Below are 25,223 nucleotides of genomic sequence, written 5' to 3'. Positions count from 1 at the left end.
AGCTCACGTGAAAAAAGCTCCCTTGTCAATTAGAGAGGCAGGAGCTCATCAATCAAGTCTGGCAGTGTAAAGGACAGATTATTTTCTGGAGGTGGCTTTCTTATCCACCCCTGGGCAACTGACCAAACAGGCAGGATCCCGAAAAACCTGATGTTTCTTTGATAGCTTCCCAGATGCCCGATACACCGTAGATGCATTATTAACAAATGATCTAGAAAAGTTTGTAATACCTGGCAATACTAAACTCTCTGACAATCTGAAAGTGAACACCTTTTCCCTGTACCTTTGTATTAACATCAACAGGCTTTCAGCAGCAACCCATGTTCCTCGTGACCTGCCCACCTTTTTATTTCCTTGGCTCATGAGCAGGCAAGTCAGAGAGAAGCAAGCGATTGTTTAAAGCCCTGCCTGAGCAGGCATGAAGCAAGAGGGGTGTATATGTTTGCACCATATGACAGCACTCAAAATGAGCAAGGACGTTGCCACATATTTTGCTGAAAACCTACAGAGATTTTTCTATTCTAGAACAAATCAAACAAAAAAGCCCTGAACAACCACCTAAATTTGAATAACCCAAAAGCAATATTTTGAGTGGTATAGGTAAATACAATTCTGACAACTGAAGAGGTCCTTTGCCTTACGATGTTCTAGCACAGCTTAAATACTTGTTTTATTGAGAGTCCAGTAAGATTGTGTCCATGGGTGGGGAATTTGCCCATATGCAAATTAGCAGGCTGCTCCTCATACAGTCAATAGCTCTGTGAGTGCCTGTAAATGCCAGTGGCACTGTAAGTGCTTGTTGGTGCGATGTCCAGTGAGGCATTTGTCTGTGCCACCCACGGCAGTGCTTCCCTCAGTTCAAGGCATTCAGTGCTTCTCCTTTCCATGCCAGCATGCTCTGCACACCTTTGTGCTTGCAAGAGCTTTCTAACTTGCCTTGGCTAAAACAAACCACCAACCGCATGATTTTTCACATTTTTTTTCTGCCCATGAGACCATGATACCCAGGGACCTACAGTATCTGCCAAGCTGCATGAAATGCCTTGGAAACAAGGCTCTTCCAGAGACTTGCATGCATGCACATAATTCTCTGCTATCAACTGCACACCACCATTTATTGCTAAGATTGTCTCTTGCTCAACGTGTTGCCCAACATTGCTATCTAGGCAGCAGCTAGCATCTGTCATACACAATTCTTTAAAAAAAGTTTTCTGCATGTAAAAAGTATAAGAAAAAGTAACACCCATGAAGCCTGGATGCATATTTTTGGCATTTTTAACCTGGACAGTGGCAGGTTAACCTGAACAACCTTTTTCACATTGCATTCCTGAATTGGGAAACTGCCTTTCATCCTGCCAGTGTTGCAAGTGCTACAGGTGTGGAGTGGATCCTTTTTGGCTGGAAGCACTGGCAGAGCAGAGAATGCTACTGTAAAACACTTACAGTGTGCTCAACCTGCAATTATGGTCTATTTCATGGGGCTTAATTGTGCTCACCAGGAAAGGCAGCTGGATGAGGTACTCAGATAATATCCTTAGGGTCCAACATAGCAAATAGCTCCTGACTTTCAGACCCCTTTTACAGTACTTGTCCCTCAACCACCTCCAATTCTTCTTAAGACAGGAACCCCATGGTTTGGATCAGGAGGAGACAGAACAACTGCATCCAGCTCTAGAAATCCTTCTCTGACATCTCTACTTTGCTATGTGGCAATAAGGTCTTGTCTTTACAGTATCCGAGCCCTATCACTGCCTTTTGCAAGCTACCAACCTATTCTCGTGATCTGGGCAATGCCGCCTATCCCCTTTCTTTCTGCTATGGAAGAAGGAATCAGAGACTAACTTCCCAGTTGAAACAGCAGAAGAGCAAAGGAGAGTTTCAGCATGAAGGAAAAGGAAATGGGAAGGGTCTGCTGGCCAAACAGGAACATCCATCTCCAATCCATAAACTTTTATTACACCTGTTAAAATTTCTCAAAGTAAAGAGGGGGAAAGCATTTTCTGAATAAATGGTTTGAAATAAAGACAAATGCACCTAATTTTAACTACTTTCTTTCAAGCACCTCTTTGCTTTTGAAAGGATATCACCCTCAATTGCAAGTTACCAAGAACATTTCAAATTTGGCTTTAGATTATTTTTAATATAAGTTATTTATGGCTGGTATGTTTATAGATTTAACACCTTATTTTAGCAAAGGGGGTTGATTCTCACTGCTTGGTAGCATCTTGTTTGCAGTGTTCATCATGTATGTTTTGCTTTCACCCCTTGTGTTTATTTACATTGCTCTAGCAGCACTACTACAGAACTAACTTCATAGTTAGAACTCGAAAGGTTTAAAATTAACATGGGGATTCCCCTCCAAGCTGAAACCAAACTTGTTTTCAACTTAGAAAAATAAAATTTCAGCCTGGCTTGGTGGTATTCCCCCACAGAGGTTTGGTATTAAATTCCTTCATCAAGGTTTCTCCAAACAGCAAACCTTCCCAAGCAGCTTTATGAAATGTTTTCCCCTGTCCCCCTCCATCAAATTAGATATGCATCTTTGGGGTTTCTGTTTAAAAAAAAAATTGCACTTTCCGCTTCCTTCAGTGCAAATTTCTGTCCAAAAGATTAACAGTATTATTTCTCCCCACTGCAGACCACCAGCAACAAAAGATTAACACTGCCTTCTTTTTCACCAGTTTAGTGCATCTACGTTGAAAGGAAATTAAGAAAGAGGATTGGAGGTGTAGCAAGACAGACACCTCATTTAAAGGTCTCTGGCTCTCATGTCTCCCCCCAGTGACAGAGGAAAGGAAATGACTTCATGACGTTTGACTACCAGCTTTGTCAACCAAACACACCCCTACTCTTCAGTGTGCTTGGTACAGGCTGGGCAGGAAAAAAAAAAAAAAATGGGGCTCACAGCTAATTTAGCCTTGTAGCTGAAATCCAATTAGGAAAAGCAATGAAGAGCAATCTACTTTGGCCTGCTACTTACACTGAAAAGGAAAAAATCAGCAGCTCCAGTTTGCAACATGGCCTTCTTCCATTTCAATTCTCCAACATTCTAAGATTAACTACAGCCCCTCAGCTTTAAAATGTATTTTAGATAGCATATACTTCCCTTAATCCATCTTTGATTTTGGCATTCTTGATAATTCAATGTCTTTCCAAAAGATTGAACTTCTGCGATTTTGAATTTACTTTGAGAATAACTATCTTAGGGCTATTTCTTCCATGCTGCTATCTACTCAAGCCTTCCTACCACAGAGCTCAAACATAATACAGTAATTTTTATACAGCTGCATGCTCAGCAGTGGAACAGAAAGACAGCTACCGTAACTATTATGTCTATTGTTTTCCACTAGGAAGAATGAGCATCCCTTGGCTCATAAGGATTTACAAACACTTTGAGAGAGCACAAGCACTGGTTATATACTGGCACCACCTCCTGCAATGAAGGCAGATTTTGTTGAATTAATCCCACTTTCATGGTGGTTTGATGACAATATTCAGTTGAATTCTTTACATACTTTATCTGCTGTACACCTCTGCCCTAAACTGCTAAAATGTAGGGATACATTACCCTCTCTGCTGTCCTACAAAATCCCAGATTAAAAAAAACCAAAACAAAACAGCCACCAGCAAAAAAACTCCCTCAAACCGCACCAAGCCCTGCAAATTAATTTATCCATTGCTCTTTATCCCCTCAAAGAACTTAGGAGTTACAGACTTTGTTGATTCTCCATTTATTCTGAGAAATATAAAATATGAAAACTAGTTTACAGTTCTGGCACAAAAATGATGAAGCAATAAGCACAAATTTCTTTTTACAAATAACACTATATATTTTTACCATTTAAAAGTGCCTAGAGTTTTTCACAGCAAATAAAGTTTACTTACCTATATCTTTTTTCTTAGTAAAATATTAAATCTATTTCAATTGCACATGAACACCTTGGTGAAGTAAACTATATGTAAAGTTACAATAAGTCTGTATTTAAAGCAGACAGTGATTAGAAACTTCATGGAATGGAAAAGACTATCAAAGCCTAAATTGAATCAAAGATTGACCAAGAAAACAAGAGACAAGACACCAACTGATATGGCACAAGTGATTAAATTATTGACAATTTGACAGAAAGTAATAAAGCCTATTTGAAGTTCTTCATGGATCTAATAGACTGCTAAAACATTTCAATGCAGAGGTTTTGCAACATTTAAACTGGCAAAATAGGTTTTCGGCTGCTAAACATTTTTCCACAGGATTACAAGGCATCTCCTTCACTTAATATTGGACCTTAAAATGAGTACATTGGTAGACAGAGAATGTGCATAAGAAAATAAAATTTACACCAAAGGTTGCTGCAGCTGACAGTTTACTACATTTCGACAATAAACCAGTTGAAAAGTTTATCGGTTAATTTTAACTTGCGACAGCAGAAACCAGAATGTTTAAAAAGATTATTCTTGTTCCTTCAAAAAATTTGCCCTGTTCCAATTTCCACAGTTGCCGCTGGGTTCAACCTACAGTTTTACTGTCAATACAACTACTTACACTATGCAAAATTAGGTGTGAACTGAAGTCTCTATAGTTCAGAGCCGTAACTTTCACTCAGTATTCTTATTCCTCCTTCACAGACACTTGCGCTGAATTAAATCAGTCATGATCTGGAGGACTCTTCAGTCATGGAAGTGTGATTAGTGATCTAAGATGTCCAGTCTGAAATATTTTAATGAGGCCCAGCTGCCATAGTGTCTTGTGTGTGCTCTGACCTTCTGGATTATGTTTCTTAAACGCAAACCCTTTAACATTCCAAGCTGAAGATCCAAAAATTCAAGTATCTAAAGTCTCATTGGTTTTAAATCCTGACCTTCAGGCTTGTGTTGATGTAAAGCCACTTACATAAGCATTCCTTTCAATGCACAGCACAACTGATTCACTGATTTTGCTATCTTTTGCAGGTGCTAAAAGGAGTATTTGATTTGCATCAAAGTAAGAAATAACATAGATAATAGGGTCCAAACAGCATTGTTATGTTGCTTTAAGAAACATAGCATGTTGACAATGGATGTATGATAAATGCTCCATTATGTCATTCACATTAAGCAGCACAGGAAACACGTATGCACACTAGATTTCTTTGCGCTGAAGCCCAGCTGTTTAAAAATGCAGGAATACACTCTATTCTCAAAATCTGTATATTATAGGCATGCACAACTTCACATATCTAAACAAAATCAGGAGGCAGGACTTAAAACACAGGCTTTCTGAAGATTTCAACAATGCCTCAACATTTGCAACCCAATAAAAGTCTACCCACTTAAAATGAGAGTGCCCATGTGACACCCCCCCACCCCCCCCATATACTTGTAAACGAAGTATTAAAGCAAGTTTAGTCTATGTGAAGAAAATCTGAAAAGTGATCAACTGAATTCAGAGGGAAAATAGCTAGCCTCAGTAAATTACATTTTAAAGGTTTTCCAGTTAACCACCTATTATTTTTCATCTCAGTTTAACTGAATACCTCTTCTTAAATGGATGTGGAGAATATCTTAACAAAAGTAATCAATTTTGCCTATTTTGTTGTTAAATACTACTTTCAAGGAAGTGAAAGTGCCTGGTTTTACAAGTAATTTTAGATTCAGAATACTGACTAAAAATGGAAAATAAGACATTGAAAACACAGCAGTGCTAACAAATACAAAATATGCAGCTTTTGAAAATAAAGCAGCTCACAAGGCACTTGCTATAGTGGTCCATTAAATAAACAGTATATATATAGTGCACCCTTAAAACATCGTTGTTATGCATCAAGCTTTTTCAGTGTTAAGATTTATTAGAAACAACCATTGGGTCTGTGTATTCTGAAGCAGTTATTGAGCAGCCTTATTTCATATAATATAAATGAAACAAACTGGAAGTGGGGCATAGAAAGAAAGTATTTTAAATAATTTCTCATCATATGAAAGTTTTTTACGTGTAGTGATAAAATTAAGTTTGGAATGCTATTCTGACACACATCCCTCCCCCTCCCAACCCCTCTGCCCCAAAAAGCTACATTCCTGCTACTGGAAGAGCCTGGCATTTTAATTACAATTGATTCTACCATCCAGTGGTTTGGCTCATTATTTGCAGCTTTGAAAAATAATGTGCATAAAGGTAGCATTAAGCTACTTTCCTCTCCAGAGCAAAAACTGGCAGATAAGGAAAAGTAAGCATCTGTAAAAATTGTACATTTCAATGGCTTAAAATGCTGAAAGTCATAATCAACACACTTGATACTGGTTTGATTTTTTTTGTTGTTGTTGTTCACAACATATTTCAAAGGCCAAAAGAGCTACAGACCCGATCACATCTCCCAGCATTTCTCTGTGGGAACGGGTTCTTCATCTCCCTTTAGAAAGTATGCATATATTAAACCATACTTTTTAATTACTCCCAGGCTGAGAAAGCTTGGATCATACAAATGTATCTGCTATCTTAAGGTTTCCACAGTCGCATGTTGATTAGAATAAGAAAAGCTGTCATTGACAGAAGGATCTGTAGATTGGCCAAAGGAAAAGTTAACATTCTAAATTAAAACCAGTCCCAAAACGTTATCAAAAGGTACCAACTTGTTCAGGGGACTTCAATCTACTTCAGCCCAGTCTGTCACGGTACTTATTTTGTCCATAAGCACCAAAGTGAGGAAACTTAAGCATTTGTCCAGAATCACTACACACAATCCATTCTCAAATTCTACTCTGCAGACCACTTACAAGTTCCCCAAATTCTCTCCAACTCAAATCATCAAAAAAAAATCTAATCCTCATTCACACTTTTGCATAGTTTGGCATTTTCTGGAGTTGTACTCTTGTTTTCCTTCATAGCTTTTGAGGGGACTCATCTGTCACATATGCAAGTACTTCCAGTCTAAATCCTTCAGGACAAAAACCGAGTCCCACTTAAGCAGCAAGCTGTCCAGGACTGTTTGACATTCTTCTTTCAAATCAAAGTAAAGATTACTCAGTTTTATCTGCACTCTCAGATTTTTCCCTTTGCATCATGCAGCGACGAACTATGCTGTCAAAACTTCCTAGGTAAAATAGGCCAACGATGCGAAAAATGCCCATGCAAACAACCTGGAAACAGAGAGAAACACCTTTCAATTCATTTAAGATCCAAGATTGCAATGTACTATTTACTCGTGAAATAAAAAAGGTTCCAGGCAGGTATGTTATATAACTTCAAGAAAACAAACTCATGAAAACCATCATAACTATGTAATACTCAGAACTGAGTAGCAGGTAGTAATCTTAGCATTCCTGCCAACTCGCTGCTTCAGCTTGAAAATACTACTTCAGTTTCCTAAACTTAAGTCTCCACAGTATTAACAGACATTTGATGAAAAAATAATCAATGTTCACTTAACGTTCTACATTTCAAAGTATTTTAAACTACAAGAAATTGTGACTATGGGGCCTTCCCAAATCTTACCTGCTGAAGACCTTCAGTAATAGAAGTGACTGGTGACATCCCACTTGTCAATATTGATAGCATGTAACCATCTGATCCAACTGAGCTGTTAAAGTTCCCTTGCTGGATAGAAGGAAAACAGCACTTTACCCAGCTGTGGCAAATCATGAGAGGTCTTATTTCAACAGCTATTCTCAATGAGCACAGCTGACTGATGTCACTAACAACAAATATTTTTATGTCAAAAAATATTAACACAATTAAGAATCAAAACATTCAACAATATTTTGTGCTATACAGTAACATTCCAAAAGGCATTCACTTAAAAATGAACAAGAAAGCTAACCTCTCTAGAGAGAGGGGTGCTAAATTACTGCAGATTTCTTTACAAGACACAGAAGCTCTGAATTTCTTCTTGTAGCATGCTTACTGATGAAGAAAATGCATGATGGTCTCCCTATCTGTGAATATATTTCAGGGACATAATTACACTCTAGCTCTGTCAGATCACCAACAAAATACTGCTTGCCTTTTGTTAAAATCCATTTGTTATCACATGAGATTTGGCAGGGGGGTGTCCTTCAAATGCTAGCTAATAGGTCTTCCTTCATCTACATCAGGGATTTTTAACTTGCCCTCCTCAAAACCCCAAGATACACAGCATGCTAAGGAATCCCGCTGGCAGAAGGGGGACAGACACCAGGAAAAAGTTTAGTTCATTTTTGACTACTCATAAGGAAAAACGACAACTCTGTAGAGCTCTGACTCCTAGGCTTTTCTCCCACTTTTTTCCAGCAGAGTTTATGGTGGAAACCAGGCTTTCTGAAACACTACAGGACTAAATCTATGGAATGCAGAAGCAAAAGGACAGGGTGGTGTTCCTGAACCAGGGTTAGGAGTGAATCTATGCAAAATTAGTAGAGGATATAAGATTTGGTTATTTACCAACACACACCTGATAGGACTGCGAGTTCTTATGGTACAGAACTACCTTTTGATTTCTTTTAGTCTCTCAGCTGATGTCTTGAGTGCATAAAGACCATGTCTGAACTAACAGATCATCCAAAGTGCTGGAAAGCATGGTCTAGAGTGCATGGTCTAGAGTCAAAGTGCTGGAAAGCATGGTCTAGATGGATGCTTAAGATTAGAGAGATTAGTTTTCCTTAAGCATCACAGCAGAATACTATGTGAGGTAGCACTTGCTTTTAAAATTCACCACCCAAAACCAGACATCATTTTGTGTTTATGTGTTGTATTTGTGACAATATTGCAAAAACTTCACAACTGAACACCTCCTGTAGATGTAAATCATATTGAAGATCAAGAGTATTTGAAACTGCAAAATAATTACAGATTTTAGCATTCAACTGCTGTGCTTTATGAACATGAAGTTTCCTGCTTCTTTTCTGAGGTGCTTTACTAAGCATGCAAGCATTCCATAGCACAGAACATTTAAAAATCCTCAGAAGGGCAGTACACCTTAACCACTAAGAGCAGCATTTTATGTATTTTAATCATTCATAAATCACATGCTTAAGACATTAAAAGCAAAAAAGGCTAGACTGCCTTCATTTATTGTAAAATTATTTTTATATGAACTCATCTTCAAGAAAAATAAGATAGTCCAACAAGCTTTTGAGGTTAGACACATGGTATTTGATACATAAAAAGTCAATAGAATTTAGTGCTTTAAAGTCAGTCATAATCTACCTTTGAGACATTGCATCATACCGATGCATCATTTTGTTCTCTCTAATGTACGACTTGAGATACTTTTTAGTTCCAAGAGATTGCATAAAAACATTTGTGGGCACAGTGGCAAAAGAAAAATAAAGGAAATATTTCCTGTTCAAACTAACCAGCAAAGAGTACTGTTGCATTTAGCTTAGCCACTATCTTACAGTCTTAAACAAGCATTACACGTGATCCTAGTCTCTCCAACAAAGAACATACTTTAGAAAAATAAAATACTTACTATGGCATCTTTTACTATAACTCTGGCGACTTGTTCTGCTTGGCAAACAGATGAGGTTTCAGAAATTAGCTTCGTCTCTAAGGGCTTTAGTAGAAAAACACCAATATAAGTTTGACTAACAACACACAGAAGAGAAAAATATGAAGGTCAAATTTTGGTTTTTGAGTCTTTTGTCATGAATGACATCACTGTTAGGAAGTGGTATCATACTGTCACCTAAAACATCCACTTAAAGAAAGGTAAAAACACCTTCAGAAATGATAGTCTAATTTTATGAAGGGAACTGCCAACTTTTCCTTGTGTAGCACTTTTTTTTATAGTTTTCCTTCCCCCAAGTACTTTTAGTAGAAGCTATTGAAATGCTTAAGCTATATCTCAACACCTATATCAGTTCATTTATGCATTTTGCCAGAAATGAAGATAGGCCTGAAATATTTTAAGATCCTACAAAACCACTTCTTTTTAAGTTTCTCAAACTCCACACACTAGTGTCCAACAAAATCCATCACTGCATTTTATTTCTTCATGTTTTAGAGCACTTACGCCACTTCACCTCACTAGAAGAAAGCAATCATGGCAGTTATTTTAGCAATCACAATTTCTTTCTGCAAAAAAACCAAACAAGTCCTGTCTCTTACAGAAACAAATGGAAAAAATATTCTTTAAAGTATTTAGAAGCATGTTTGTCTTACCTGTCCTTTTAACAAATAAAACAATGATAAGGCTAACTGCACACCAAGCTATTTAAACGCTCAATACATTAACATAGATGGTTCTGTTGATGAAGAAAAACCAGTGCTAAATTAGGGAGAAAAGAGTACTTGGTCACAAGTGGACTTGTTGTAATGGCTAATTCAGTTACATTTAATAACAAAATTGAATTGAAGCATTCAAGCCTACTCAAATACTGGAAACTAGTTTAACTGCCAAGATTAGTATGTGTATTTTAAGGGGCAAGGGGGGAAGAATCGGTGTCTCTGCCAGCAGAAATCACATATAAACACCTTTTACATGCTTTCCTACAGTAACATGACTTACATCATCAGTTCTCCATCTCATAAACCCTATGTACTTTTAAGCCTACTGGCCAGTATCAAGCAAATCTGAAAGAGATATGGGGATGTCAGCAGTAATTAAAATACTGTAAGTTTGGGGAAAAAATTAGCAGCTGTTCAGGAGCAACAGTTAAAGTTAATGACACGTTGAGAAAAAGGCAAGCAGAAATCAGCCATTAAATACTTCATCTGGCTAGTCAGCCAACCAAAGCATGGTCGTCATTTGTAAAGCAGTCATCTCAAAAAAAGAAAAAAAAAAAGTTTAACGATTAAACACAGGAAAGCTGTATCCTAGTTCCTGACATTTTATTTTACTATATTCAATGATTAGAGAAAAATAGTCTAGACCTAAAGAGACAAACTACAGAGGCAGATGTTTTAAACTAAGCAGTATTAAATAAATGAAACAATAATAATTATCTGAACTCTCAGAGCAATACAGTATTGCAGAGATTTAAGGTACACTATCCTGACAGGAGCAAGTCACCTGAAGACTTCACGTATGCTAAAACAAAGCATAAGTCTGCCTAAAAACCAACACTTTTTTCACAAATAAGAAAAATATCACTGAATCTCTTTCGAAGAGAAATCTTAGATGAACAGCACATTTTGCTGGTGACTACATTTCCCTGAAATAGGCTATTATGAAGATAAAAATCCCAGAGAATATGCAAACTATAGAAGTATCTGCAGATGTCTAATTCTGGCACTTTATGTGGATGTGTGGGAGTATATGTTTAATACAGAATATCTATATCAAGAAATGATGAAGTAAGAATTATGTTATACAATCCCTACTGATTCCCATACAGACAGTGAAAGACAAAATGGAATTCAACCCTAACTTCCTATTATACACGATGGGGCATCCTGAAAAGGCTGAGCTTCTTACATATCAGGTTTTTAGTTCACAGTAGGCAAATCAAAATGGAAGACACATTTTTCTGGTTATCTGATAGTTAAGTCTGAACATAGGGCCTGAATGTAGTTTCTGGAATTATACTTCATGTGTAGGGACATGTCAAACGAAAGAGGTGACTAAATTTTTCAAGGCCAAAACTTTCACTTTTAAGGTTAGCCAAATGAAGAAGGCCTACTGCCAACACCCTTCTGAAAAGTGATACTGTTATTTGCACTACAAACACAATGAAAGAGAGATTCCCTCCTACTATAACACTAGACAACAGTCACTATTGAACTGTGTCATTACATCTATTCGTACAGCATGGTTAGTTTGCAGACTTCACTGAAGGAACCGAGGTTTATTTGGATCTGTCACATCTATTAGAACAACTGTGTATTATCAAAGACACAACAGGTGTATTGGTTTTGGCTCATTAAGCTTTGATATCAAAACAAATAAATGGTTTTACAGTTTACCATTCCACAACAATACTTTGATCCTGTACAGAAAGACTTTTGCAGTATTTCAGATGTTGAAGATAGGTAGTTCTTCTGTTTAAAGGCAGAACAATAAACCACACAAAGTTATCCTATAAGCTATTAAACTCTGAGTAGTTAAGTTGATAAAATTGAAGTGTTTAAAAGTACTTAAAAATCTTACTATGCACTGATTTCAAAAGTACTATGGAAGTGGATGAAATCTGAAACACATTGCTTACTGTGAAGTGAGTCTTTAAAAACATTACAGCATTACTGAAGGACAATTTACCTTTGTTTTACTTTCTTCTGCAAAGCCAGGTGTGTCCGTATCTGGAGGATAGGCCACCGTTATGTAGATATTATACGGTTTTACCTGTATTTTACAAAAGTAAGTCTTATAATACTGACAGCCTTTACACATCCCTCATAACTTCATTAATTTATCTTGTACCAAAGAAATATAGCAAACAAATTTAAATTGCTTCTAGCGTTAAGTCACCCTCACATTCAGCACTTGCAAGACTGACAGCTTTGTCAAATGAGAAAGCAAACCAACGATTTAAAAAAAAAAAAGGTTGTGTTGTTTTAATAAAAATATCTAAAAACTTTGCATTCGATGCAAATTATTTATTGAATCTAAGTGTTTTAAGACATTTAGGAGGCATATGAAAGTAGTTTAGCTCTGTAATGTTACCAATTTAAATTAAAAAAAAAAGACTAAACCATTGCCAAACACCAGTACCTGACATTCATAAACACAAGGCCAAAAAGACTTTCACTGAGACTTATTAGCATGGGGATTTTGTTGTTGTTTATGTCAATGTATTTTTACTGCTGGAAAATATGAGAAAAACACAACAAAAATGTAGAATTCAAATTTGGTATCTTTAAGAGGTATACTTAAGTCACAAGGCTTTTCAACCCATGGTATAAACTTGCAAGGAGTCAAAGTCTAAGGAGACAAAAAAAAAAGTAGAAAATCTGAGGAAAAATGGAAAGTCTCATGTCAAGGATTGCATTTAGTTATGTATTTGTTGTGTGTGTCATGGAACTACATCACTTACTGCACTACTATTCAGAAACCACTACAATGCAAATCTGTACTTCGATACAAATAAAGCTTTTAACGAAAATATTCAGAGGGCTAAGGTAAAGCAAAATATTGTAAATCACTAAGCATTTTAATTTGTATTATGAAACATTCTGTATTGAAAATACTTAGTGAAATAGCACATCACAGGCCCATAAACGCCCTATTTTTAGTTTTGAATAATTATATCTCCACAAAAATGTGTCACTGGTCTGAAGAAAGACCATGCAGTCATGTTCTCTTTGGCAGACCAGAAGCATTAACAGGCAGTTTTACCCCACATTCTTATCCTGATCAAGGCATACAACTACACTGAACAGAACAGGGTAACAACAGGGACTATGCAAGGGTTTAAAAACAAACATAGACACTTTTTATATAAACACTTAAGTACTGAAATATACATTCTTAACAGAAGAATAAGGGAAGTCATTTTCAAAGAAATTTTACCTGTCTGAATACAATGTACTTACCAACCTTGTTTCACTGAATAATGAAAAGTATTTGTTTGGATTTTAGTCTTGACTTAAGCATAAGCTTAGATCATTGGACTATAAAAAGCTTATATATACACACCAAAATTTAAGAGGGTGAACCACTGTCAACACATTTTTTTTGTTGGACAATTCCAAAATTCCAGCTTGCAAATTTTACTCTTTCATATGGTTCACACACCACTTAACATGGCCTCACAAAGTTGTGAAACACTAGTGTAGCCCTCATGCTTCAGTATCATTGTGCACTTATGAGACTTGAAAGTGTCTTTTACTCAAAAGTCTTAAAACTGAAGTCCTTTTAGTTAAAAGATTAAAAAAAGTCTGCATATGTGGTCATCTTCAGTTCTAGGAACAGATTCAATCTATTCCCTCTTATGCAATTGAAATCAGCTTAGTTTCTGCAACCCCATGCAGAGCAATAGGATTGTACTGCTGCCAAAAAAAGGGCCAGCATAGCACAGATATCAACAGTGCTGCACAAGACAAAAAGAGAACTATTTAAATGAAAATGTGCTGTGCTGATAGTTTAAAAAAAATTTTGTTTAGAATCAAAAATACTTAAAATTATTGCACACATACCTCCATTTGCAGGGCTTCAGCCAATCCTCGAAGAGCAAACTTTGTTGGAGAATAAGCTGTATAACCAAATAGGCCTAATTGCCCAGCCTGAGATGATACAAACACAATTCTTCCCATTCGTCGTTCCTTCATGGTAGCGATTACTGCTCGACTTGGGTAAACACTACCCAGATAATTGACTGCCATTAATCTCTGTACAAACGATATTAATATGGTATTTGAGCCACAGATTCAAAATCTTTCAGCTGTGTGGTATTATTTATCAAAATTCCTATTTCAGTCTGCTTTAACAATGAAGTTCACTAGGTTTGTAGTTCTACCAGCTGGCAAAAGAAACAACTGTTTTCTATTCTACAGCTTCATAAACAGTTTTATAGCTAAAAACTCTCTTCAAGATGAAATCCAGTCTATCTACAAGTCTTAATAGCATCCAGGATACTGATAATACTGTGAACCATATGACCTTCAGGGAAAGAAGAAGCATATTTGAGGGAAAATCTAACCTAAACAGTGTCCAGGAAACAATCCATTTACGCATGATGTATGAAAACATACTGAAATGAAAGTTTAAAGAGCTTTCTAAAACAGGAAACAGGAAAAATTCTATGTATTTATGTATTTCAGACACTTTAATCTTTGGCAGGACAAGGGGAAGTCTTTAATTACACTCTCTAGAAGACCTAAAACACAAGTGATAGCCTATACAAGCAACAGAATGGATGATACAAATCATAAAAAATTACGTCTATTTACTATTTTCAGATGATTCAATGTTATCTATAGATGACTGGGGTCCTGACAGCTGTGGGCATAAAGTAACCAAAATACAGGGGCTTGGTTTTGGTGGGGTTTTTTTGTCTTTTCATCATAGCAGCATCTTCTCAAGCTGCAATTTGTGTACCACAGAATTGAACACTAATAACAGCCAAATTTTTAATTAAAGATTGAAAAAAAAGAGACCATGTGAAATTCAGTGCCTTTAATAGTGCATTAAGCTACAAACAAAACATGCCAGGCTTTTTTGCTGTCTTGATGACTGACTCCAGAGGGAGAATACACTGTTCCAACCCATCAATGAACCAATAGTTAGGTGAGAAATCAGAGGCAATCCTCGCAAATTTAAAGATACATTCTAATTCTGACAGCACAAATCAAGTGTATCACTATTCATACAAAGTGTGCAAAGACAGAAGAATGCAACCTAATCATTAGAATGGTTGAATAAGAAATCATCGTATAATAAAATAAAACAGTATGCTCACTCACTTCAAAAGAATTCACTTCAATATCCTCAAATTTTCCTGTAACTGATGTTCCTGCACAGTTTACAAGCATGTCAACTGGCCCCAGCTTCTCCTGAGCCTAGAAGAGGAGACAGAGGTTAAGATGTTCTTTAACAGGAAAAAAAGCCCTTCCTATAGCATACTATTATAAGAACCTATTTCCATTAGAAATACATCACATTTAAATAAGCTTAAGATGCATAGGTCAATCAGTTACTACCTCACCTGTTTTAGAACATTCTCCACTTGTTCATAGTCTTTAGATACATCAACAGAAATACACAGCACAACCTAGGAAAGGAAAGTGAAAGAACATTTACACAATGCAGGAAGTCCAGCATCTGTTGACTCCAAGCCTTTCAAAATGAAACAAAATCCAATGACATATCTTTTCCAGAAAAACAAGAAGTCTTTTTCACAGGACAGTTTGCACTTCTCCCACACTGGAGAAAGCAATCCCTGCCCCCTTCGAGCTCCTCCCCCTCACATATTCTAGTATAATAAAGATTATATTAAGAAAGAATAAGCACTTCAGGATTTTCAAAGCAGCTACTCATGTGCAAAGTATCATTTCTGATTTACTGTAGTAAGACTACAACTCAAATTATTTACATAAAGTTTAGTAAAAACTATTCTAAGTCAGTCAAAATTCCACAGTGCTACATTTAACTTTCACCAGCGCTAAACATTAAGTTGAACTATTTGTGAGGCTTAGGCTCATCTTTAAGAAAAAACATTTTTTTTTCCCCACATCATAGAAAGGCATGGTTGCAGTGTTGAACTGAAACTGCAGCACCAGCAATACAAAAGAACTTTTCCAAAATTTACAAAGCAAGTGTTAAAAATCTGCTAATGTTAGTACCGACAATGCACACTACCCACTTTTTAATAAATTAAAAAAAAAGTAGTAAACTTAGTTGCATACTGTTTAATTGGGACATGCCAAAAGCGTAACTAAAATAAAAATTCTGTGAGAAGTTGACTAGTTGCAGTGTCATAAACATCTAAAAAGTGAAGTAATGCGCATATGTTTACTCCTTGTCTGGAAACCCAAGATTATGGGTTTTAGCTTGAAAGTTACAGAAAAATGAAAATAAGCACTGGAGGAATGGGCATGAAAGACAAGAAACAGATGACAGTGGTATTTAAGTTTTGTTATAGCTACAAGGTAGGCCCTGTTTTTCTTGAAAGTTACTGATTACTTTCAGCAAGATGATCTCAGAATCTAGATTTTGAAGCACCTTCAGATCAACTTCTGGCCAAAGGAAGCACTGCCTTTGGGTTACCGCTTACAAACTGTAAGATCACTACAAACTCTAGCTTGGCTAGGTTTTGACAAATAAGCTACCCTCTCTGCTGAGCAATCAGTGAGGCTTCAGGGCAATTCATCATCTTGAAAAGCAAAGCAATCTCATACCACAATAAAAGAAGAGACTCCTGTATTCTTATTCCTATTTCTATCTTTTCTGTTACTTTGGTCAATTAATTTAAACTCAGTTTGAGGTGAAATAAAACAAAGTCATTACCAGTTTGTAACAAGTATCATCATGGCCACTTGTGATGAAGCACGTGGACACACACACAAAAAAGGCTTACCACAGTGTAACTAACTGCTTTGGCAGCTAGTTATTTGTCAGTTCTGCCTCTGGTCAGGCTGCAACACTTCTTAGCTGCATAAACAGAATCTGCTTGCCATTCCTGCACAGCAGGTTGGCTATTCCTACCTCCCAGCATTGTGTATAGTTGGACATCAGAGTAAACTTGTGGTACAAGTTACTGGCAGGTCTGCATGCATCTCCCCCCCTTAGGGCATTTATTACATTTTGGAGATATTTATCTTTTACATAAGTTTAAGAACAAAATAGCAGTTGAATGAAAATGATGTTGATTTATTACTTGGATATCTTTGAAATACGAGTGAGAAAGTTTAAAAAACCCATCACAGTTCTGTATCAAAATTGGAGCTGTTGGTTAATACATCAGATTGCACAGATTAGTTATTCATACTGTGAACACACTCAAGAACTACCACAGCTTTTACTGACTACTATCACTTTATACAAATCACGTCTTTGCTTCTATTATCATATGTTCTTTTTTCCGCTACAATATACTGATTACCTTCACTCCAAAGTGTGCACTACAGATCCACACCTAGGATGCAGAATATGCGGCCAGAAATAGTCTAATATCCCCAACCCTGCTCCTAAACTTTTGTTCTAAATATTGCATGGTGCAGGATCATTAATAAAGCTTTCACAATAAAAGATCAATTCAACTCCCAGTGAAGTAACTGGGAATATTGTGTATTAGGAAAGTGATTAAAAAAAACCTTAAAAAAACACTTTAAGGGCACAGGTTTTGTTCCACTGCACATACTCATTAAAGGCTGCACTGTCAGCACTCTAAATTGCATGCAAATGTTGAACACTAAAATGTACACAGATGCCAGGCCCTAGTTGTCAATGCAACCTGGTTTCATGTACACATCCAAGAGATGAACTGTGACAGCACATGTTCACATAAAAAGCAGTCTTTCCTGACCATATTTTCTTCTTAGCTCAACATCTAGTAAATGTAACAGTCTGTATATATCAGACAACACCTTTCTCTACACTCTTTCAGCAATCCTTTTCTACAGCTCCTCTCAGCTCAGCTACCCCTCACTTCCCAGCTTCTGACCTGCTGCTCCAGCATGAGCTTTGCCCCTCCCTGCTTTTTCTACTTCTGTTCTTTGCATTTAGATCAGGAAGGCTTCCCTGTGACCTTGTCTACAACCCAACAATAGCTACTGAAAAGCCAGCCTGCCTATCACTCCCACTGCCTGTGCTTAACCTGGCTGCAAGTCTAGAGCTGCTTCTGCAAAAGCCATCCTGCTCAGTCTGCAACAGAGGTTGCTCAACCTTGAAGGTACTTTCAGATATTTTAACTAAAACTCTTAGGAAAATGCACCAAGTAATATTCTTCTAAAAAGTCCACATCTATCAAGCTTGGACATATTTTAACAAGAACATCCTGACACAGTGTTTGACAAAAGATTAATGCTAAGCTTGGGAAACTACTAGGGCAGCTAAAAGAAAATGGCTAGCGGGATTTATTTATTTATTTTTCAAAAATGGGCAAAATATAGTTTTTCCTCACCTCAAATGGCTTAGTTTTTCAAATAAAGTTGATCTGAGCAAGGCAGCATGCACAGGAAAAAAAAAGATCCACTTGAGCCATTTGACAAAAAGATAAGAAAGTGAAGACAGAATCTGGTCTTATAAATGGAAGTATTAAGAAAACTTTGTATCATCTAGTAGTAACATTATTGCCTCCATATATTTGGCTTTTTCCATTGCTTCTTTTCAACAGAATATCCAATTTATCAATTCAAATCCCTTTCCACAGACAAATAAATTGTTTGTATTTGTAACCATGACAGTAACAAAAGAGTTCTGGAACACAAAAAAGGAGAAGTCAGTCAAAGATGTTAATAGTCTCAATACTGTTTCCCCTCTGCCCTTGATTATTAATCTTGTGAAAATATAATTGCAGCATTTGGTTTTGAAGTTGTATATTTTGAACACAGCAAGCTTACCTATTTTAATCTAGTACCTCAGCAAGCTCTAAAACATTGCCTTTATGCACACTATCTATTCACCAAGGCAGCTTCAGTGTTTAGAAGTCTCAGAACTTCACAAATTTAACGTATGTCTTTTACAGTACTTGGCCAGGAAAAGGAATACAAGTATGATGTAGTGAATTAAACCTGGAAACAAGCATCTAAACTTCTTTCCCAAGACAATCACTGTATTTATGAATTGCAAAAGGCAAGCAACTTAAAAAAATTTGATTCTTCCTCTTCATCTTGAAGACTACAAAAGCTTATCAAGTGACAGTAAACTGCAGCTATTCAAAGAAGCCTACTACACCTACAGCTGAAGATATCAATCTTTTTCTCTTAAGAAAAGCAGGCTAATGCACTAGAGCTAGGCAGCATCAAATGTAGGAGAGTTCAGAAAATCTCAAACAGACTGGCATTTTTGAATTCAAATACTGAGTCCTCACTCGTTTTTGTCAAAAAGCTCAGTTTTAAAGACAGTCATTACAACATAGTTCAGTAGTCCTATCTTAAACAAAACACACAACAGCCACTGTTAGCAGTGATCTTACCTGCTTGTCATTAACACAGTTCTTTTCTATTTCCTTCTTTGTCTGCAACAGCTTGTTCTGAAATGGATAGGAGAACAGCTAAAGCAGTTCTGAGCACGATTCAGTATTTCAATGGGTCTTAAAGAGGTTCCCTAACCCCCCCAAAAGTCATCCTCAACTAGTAACACTATTATTGTCATTGTACAGATTTATGAATATATGATGAAAATGATGAAAACATGAAATCCATCAGCTACCAGAACCTACTTACCTGTGTTTCACTTTATCTTCCAAAGCCAGTAACAACTTCTCTAATAGATTTAATGCTTCTGTTCCATACAACTACACAGAGCACCTAAGACTGTAGGTATTATTTTTTCTCCTGTATTTTGTTCTATTTTATATTTACATAATATTACATAAACCATTCCAAAGAACAATCACTGTCACAGAATTATAATAAAAATTCAACTAAAATTTGGTAAATTCAAATTGTCATACTCCTTTCAAGAAAACTTGTGTTAATTCTGATTGCATTCAAGGTTATGCAAAGTAAGTTCTCAAGTATAAGTAAATTATCAAAACCAGATGGGACTGATGCTCCCCCCAAATTAAGTGCTTTAATTTCCTGAATATTTTTTTTCCTCTATAAATAAAATAACCCATTATGAAAAAAGTAATTCCAACTAAATTTTGAATATCTCTTAGTTTAAAAAAAAAAACCCAACGCTTTTTCCTCCAAAATTGTCTTGATGAACAGTTTCACTAGTAAAAAGTATGATATAATGCTCAATAATCTGTGTATTTTAAGAATTGTCTTTAATCCCCCAGTTGTCACTTACTGCAGGGAAATTCTACAGTTTTAAAGGATATAGGATTTTTCCTGCTTTTGTCCTCTGCCACAGATCTAGACAGTGAAATAATGAATACCATTAACAGAAGTGATAGCACTGGCAGAGTTTTAAGGCAAGCTAATCACAAATTCCATGTTGAGCTACACTCCTTAAAAAGGCAGCCACCTCTGCTATTCAAACACATTAATCTGAAATGCTTAATATCCTCTTAAAATATACACTGATTATCAACTCCAAAATTATTACCCACCTATAAAGATTTTGTGAACAGTTTAGCCAGTAAAAATACACATGCACTTACCTCATCCCTTGCAATCAGTGTTATGAAAGCACCTTGCTTGTAACATTCAATAGCAATACATTTTCCAATTCCACTGGAGCCTCCAGTTACCTAAAAGTAATTTGAAAATATCAGTGTTAGTCCACTATTCTCATCCCTTCTCCTATATGATGAGTTAAATCCAATAAAAATTCTAAAAATAAACTAATTAAAATATCACTCAATGAGGTATGAATACAAAGTTAGTTTACTTACTGAGTATAAATGAAAAATACAATCTGAATAGATTGATGAGCATTTGTTTCTACCCCAAACCCAGTTTTACTTCAGTGGTATTTTTTGCTCATTTCTTATGTCAAATACACTTAGACCCACTCCCACATGGGCTCCTTCACATGCTTTTGACATTAAGTTCTACATGTTATTTCTAAAGCCAGAAGCAGTTAAAAGCTTGAAATTAATAGTTAATGTTAGCCATAATAACACAGTTACATACCACCCCTCTGTACCTGGTCACAGTAGAAATTATTTGTAAAATTAACAATTGTAGACTGCCTGATGAATATATCATACATAAACATAAATTACCTTCTCTCTTACTAAAAAAATTCCATTAATCCAACAGTTGGCCCTCTACAGAGCATTTCTTAGTCACCCAGTCTGGACCTTGAACTGTCCATGCCATCCTGCTATTCCAATTTTGTGAGGATGCCAGCACCTAAATTTCTACTACCTTTTCTTCTTACTCTAAAACTCTAACCACTGAATAGTCTTATACACAATGAGGAAATTAATTTTGTCTATAGACAAATGAAGGGTGATGACCTAGCCCTGCATCATATTTTGGAGGAGGATATGCTGCCAAATGATGCGAATATACAGGTCAAAGTCACCTTAACACCTCTCTTGCTACCTTCAAATAAGCCTTCTTAAGATCTCCATGTGGAACAAGATATAGACGACAATCCTGACCTCTCTTTTTGACTAGAATAAAAATGTCTTGTCTGACACTGCCTTTAGATCACGTGTTCATTTAAGCCCAGCCTCAGTCTGCATGTGCCTTTAGTCCTTAAACAAACACTGACATCTTTCTTATGTACCCAAATTATATGCATTTTCTTTAACAGCATATTAAGGGGCTATAACTGAGAAAAAATTGGAAAAAATGCCTAGAAGCAATCATTGTAAAAAGATTCTGTTGATGAAATAAGTTCTGAAATACAAATTTCCTAATAATTGGAAAAGGATATTCAGAATTCTCTGGAAATAATAATTTAGGGATTTTTATCAAAACCTTTCAAAAAACTTCAGAGAAAGTAAAGCATCACCTTCAGTTTAAGTAAGAGAAAATGGAAACATTGAGCTATTTAGCTGAAGAGCAAAGACCAATCTCTAACTACACACCCTATCAAAAGCCTTGCATTGTCTCCTCATCTGCCAAGGCCTCTTGCTTTCAGATGCATTATCCTTAAAATCCTTTCCACTCCTGGAGGCAGTAAAGTCAGAAGAGTCAGAAGTACATTCCCATGACTCACTAAACTCTTCTTTCATATGAGTATTTTATCACTAACCTTTAAAAATAGCTTACTGTAAATCAAATAATCCCAGCAAGCAAAGATTTACATGGTCCATGATTTCTGACTGGTTCATCCGCAGTCACAAATCAGTGAAGAATGGGTGCAGCATTCACAAAGACTTGCTTCAGCTCTTGAGGCTTCCTCTATTATTAGAGATAGCTGCTTTGAATTAGCTTCTAACTCTCTCTGCAAGATTAGCTTCACACTACACTAACCTTTGAGGATGACTCCAAGATGCATGTCCTGTTCTAGAAATGTGAAACCTGGTCTGTAGTGTTCTGAAACAAGGGTGACTGTTTTCAAAGTAAACAAAGTCCATAAGAGTGCCACTGTTAATTGATGATTTGGGACTTCAGTAAAACCACAGAATTTAATGCTTCATGATGGAAAGTAGTTAAGAATTTTGGTATGTTCGCAAAATAGCCTGCAAGATTTCAACTCATCTCTGAAAAGGTTAAAAGACTCAGTTTGATACAATCAGGCATACCTCAGGTTCCACAGCACTCATGAGCTGCTTCTACAGATCTTCAACAGCAGCAGGTACACCAGCACACGAACTAATTAATGTGCATGGAAGACTGCTCCAATTTCAGTTTTTGGCATAGCATTGACAGCTGGTTACTACTTGCACAAACTGCTGAGTATCATGAACAGATCAACTACACTAGTGCTTGAGGAATTCTTTGAAGGGGAAGGCAGTGGCACCAAGCCTCTAGCTTGTCAGACAACGCTAATGTTCATTTCAGAAAGACAAGGTCTGAAGTCACTCAAGAAACTGGAAAGGGAAATTTTTCTTCACAGTCACACCCAAAGAACACCGGCTACAGCTTATGTCAAATAGGTCAATGACCAAAGGCAGTAACAACTTGCTGGGAACTTCAGCATTTAGGTGGGAAGTTGTTACTAATATGCACATCTTTAAGGAACATTCACCATGCATGCTAACATAACAGGAGAAAAAAGAATCCCTAACACTAGTGAAAACTTTGTGTTGTGCTACAACAAAGTTAGCCTAAGCAAAACTATGAAATCTGTTAGATAGGTAAGTTGCTGACACAGATGCTCAGAATTAAAGGAAGAACACACATCTCCTTGATTAAATAAGGTTACTTACCCTTGTGGCCAACAGTTCTACAGTGCTACTGCATTTCATTAGTTCCAGACATTTGAATTGCCACTGATCATGTTTTTAAATTCACTGTAACCCAGCCTCAAATGAGTTAGCAAAAACAAAAAGCTGGTCACAGCAACCCAAAACAGAGACTAATTTCTTGACAGGAAGGGACAATTAAATCCTAGTATTAATTCAGATGTTCAGAATGCAATACTACCAGCCCTTCAGCAGTGTTATTGAGCTGTGTTTGAGAAGAACAGGTACCAAATTAGCTATTCCAAAAAGGGTCTGGCTCCAACTTCTCAAGCTATGATCCTTAGTAATAGAGTTCAGTTTCTCAGGATCACAGGGTTTACTTCCCCCTTGATAAATGGACATTTTGGGGTGAGGTACAGAGACTTGCTGAGTTTCACTTTCAAATTTGAGATACTGGACATTTGCTTCAATTGATGCGACAGTCCAGCTCCAAATTAACAGAACTGTCACCAGGAATGATCAAAATCAAGACTTGATTCATGTGGCATCTTCAACAGAGCTTATTAACTTTCACTTACACTGGATGCAAGCTAGCTTCATGCTTTTAGACAGTGCTCTGACAGAAGGTATTTCGTTCCACAGAAACAGAACATCCCTGTAATCTGCTCTAAGTGGTTAGTATGCCTGACTAGTCTCAAAATGACCTCTTGTCAAACCACTCGGGTGCATCCAAACCACAAATTGTATCAGTCCCAACAGGAGAACTGCAATGCTGAGACACCAAGACTGGCCATCCTTAAAGTTGATTGCAGCTATCAAACTGGCTCTGCACAGAAATGGTGGAAGTACTTCTAGACTAGAGGTGACCCTTGTGCATGTGGATTTGGCAGGATCATCCTGAACTACGACCAAGCAAAAGGCCTTCTGAATGGGAGACAGTCCCAAGCAGAGAACATATTTACATTTCCTGCCATTGTTAGCCCACAAACTTTGATATACTGCATTCATGTCACCAAGATCTCAGGGGTTTTTTTTCAGAAATTTCAAGTTGTTTTTAGAAAGATTAAGGCTGAAACAAGAGGAGGAAAGTTAGCACTGGTATTTCAGCACAGACGGTTTCTAAACATCACTCATGAAATTTAAAGAAGGCTGCTTTTGCCTTAACATCTTAAGTTTTTGTTGTATTCTGCTCCATCAGCAAAGTACCTTTGTAGAAAAATGGAAAGGAAGATCAGAGAGAACGTGTGTAGGGCAGGTGTAACAACCCTGACAGTGCAGTCAGATGCGATGCGAGCATGATGTACATGAAGCAGTGATGACTGCCTTATTCTGTATGTTCATTTTCCTGTCCACTATAACAACCAGCTACCAAAATAATAGCTTATCCTCACAGAATAGGTGATGTGTGCTAGTATGTAGCCTGAGACCCAAGGAGAGAGTTAAAGCCAAAGGCAAAATAAAAGATGTACAAAATAGCCTTCTGAATTTTGAAGCATGAAGAAGTTCAGCACAAGAAGAGCAGCAGCTCTACAGCACAAAAATAACTTTTATACCCTTTGAGAACACTTTCCTAGTTGTACTAGAAACACAACAAGTAGTATTAAACATCTAAAAAAGTGTTTTGCTTTAAATACACTAAACCTGATGCTTGAGCCAATATGATAGAAGTCCTTTTTATTTAGTGGTGTTCCCTGGGGTCAAAATACATATCTGAATAAGGGGGGAGGCGGGGGGGGGACACGACACAACTCACAAAATGAGACCATTAGTAATGTGGAGTTCTGTAGACTCTCTGAATAACAGTCCTATTCTTTTCTAAGAAAAAGGGACTCCTCTGATTATGATTCCTCCAGAAAGCATGCCTTGCCTAACAAAGTGAGTGCTTCCATCATGCAAATGACTCTGGGAAAGGACAGAAAAAACCTGTAAGTTTTCTATGTCAAAAATGCAGTCAGAGTTAGTTATGTAGCCATAACTGTTAGGCG

At 36.8% G+C, this 25,223-nt stretch overlaps 1 protein-coding gene across 1 annotated transcript; it reads right to left on the bottom strand.

Annotated features, from left to right (window-relative positions):
• Positions 1-3,715: 3,715 nt before the first annotated feature.
• On the bottom strand, positions 3,716-23,301 carry KDSR (3-ketodihydrosphingosine reductase). The gene is made up of 10 exons (XM_026841383.1): positions 23,263-23,301; positions 20,593-20,682; positions 19,459-19,515; positions 15,529-15,594; positions 15,287-15,382; positions 14,021-14,212; positions 12,144-12,227; positions 9,417-9,500; positions 7,463-7,564; positions 3,716-7,107 (listed from the first exon to the last, which is right to left on the bottom strand). Exons 1-10 carry the CDS (start codon positions 23,299-23,301, stop codon positions 6,988-6,990), a joined length of 930 nt encoding a protein of 309 aa, XP_026697184.1. The 3' UTR covers positions 3,716-6,987.
• Between the last annotated feature and the right edge of the window lie 1,922 nt (positions 23,302-25,223).

This window comes from Athene cunicularia (genome assembly GCF_003259725.1).
Source record: "Athene cunicularia isolate RWA chromosome 2 unlocalized genomic scaffold, athCun1 chr2_part1, whole genome shotgun sequence".
Taxonomy (NCBI): Eukaryota; Metazoa; Chordata; class Aves; order Strigiformes; family Strigidae; genus Athene; species Athene cunicularia.
The sequence above is the reverse complement of the archived record's forward strand: the minus strand, read 5'-3'. Positions and strand labels throughout refer to the sequence as shown.

Excerpts from the sequence above, each read along its gene's own strand:
- KDSR (XM_026841383.1), bottom strand. The coding sequence starts at position 23,301 with ATGAAATGCAGTAGCACTGTAGAACTGTTGGCCACAAGG. Across the intron at positions 19,516-20,592 it reads CACTGATTGCAAGGGATGAG|AACAAGCTGTTGCAGACAAA; the intron begins GTAAGTGCATGT and ends TATCCATTTCAG. Across the intron at positions 7,108-7,462 it reads TTACTGAAGGTCTTCAGCAG|GTTGTTTGCATGGGCATTTT; the intron begins GTAAGATTTGGG and ends CTCTGTTTCCAG.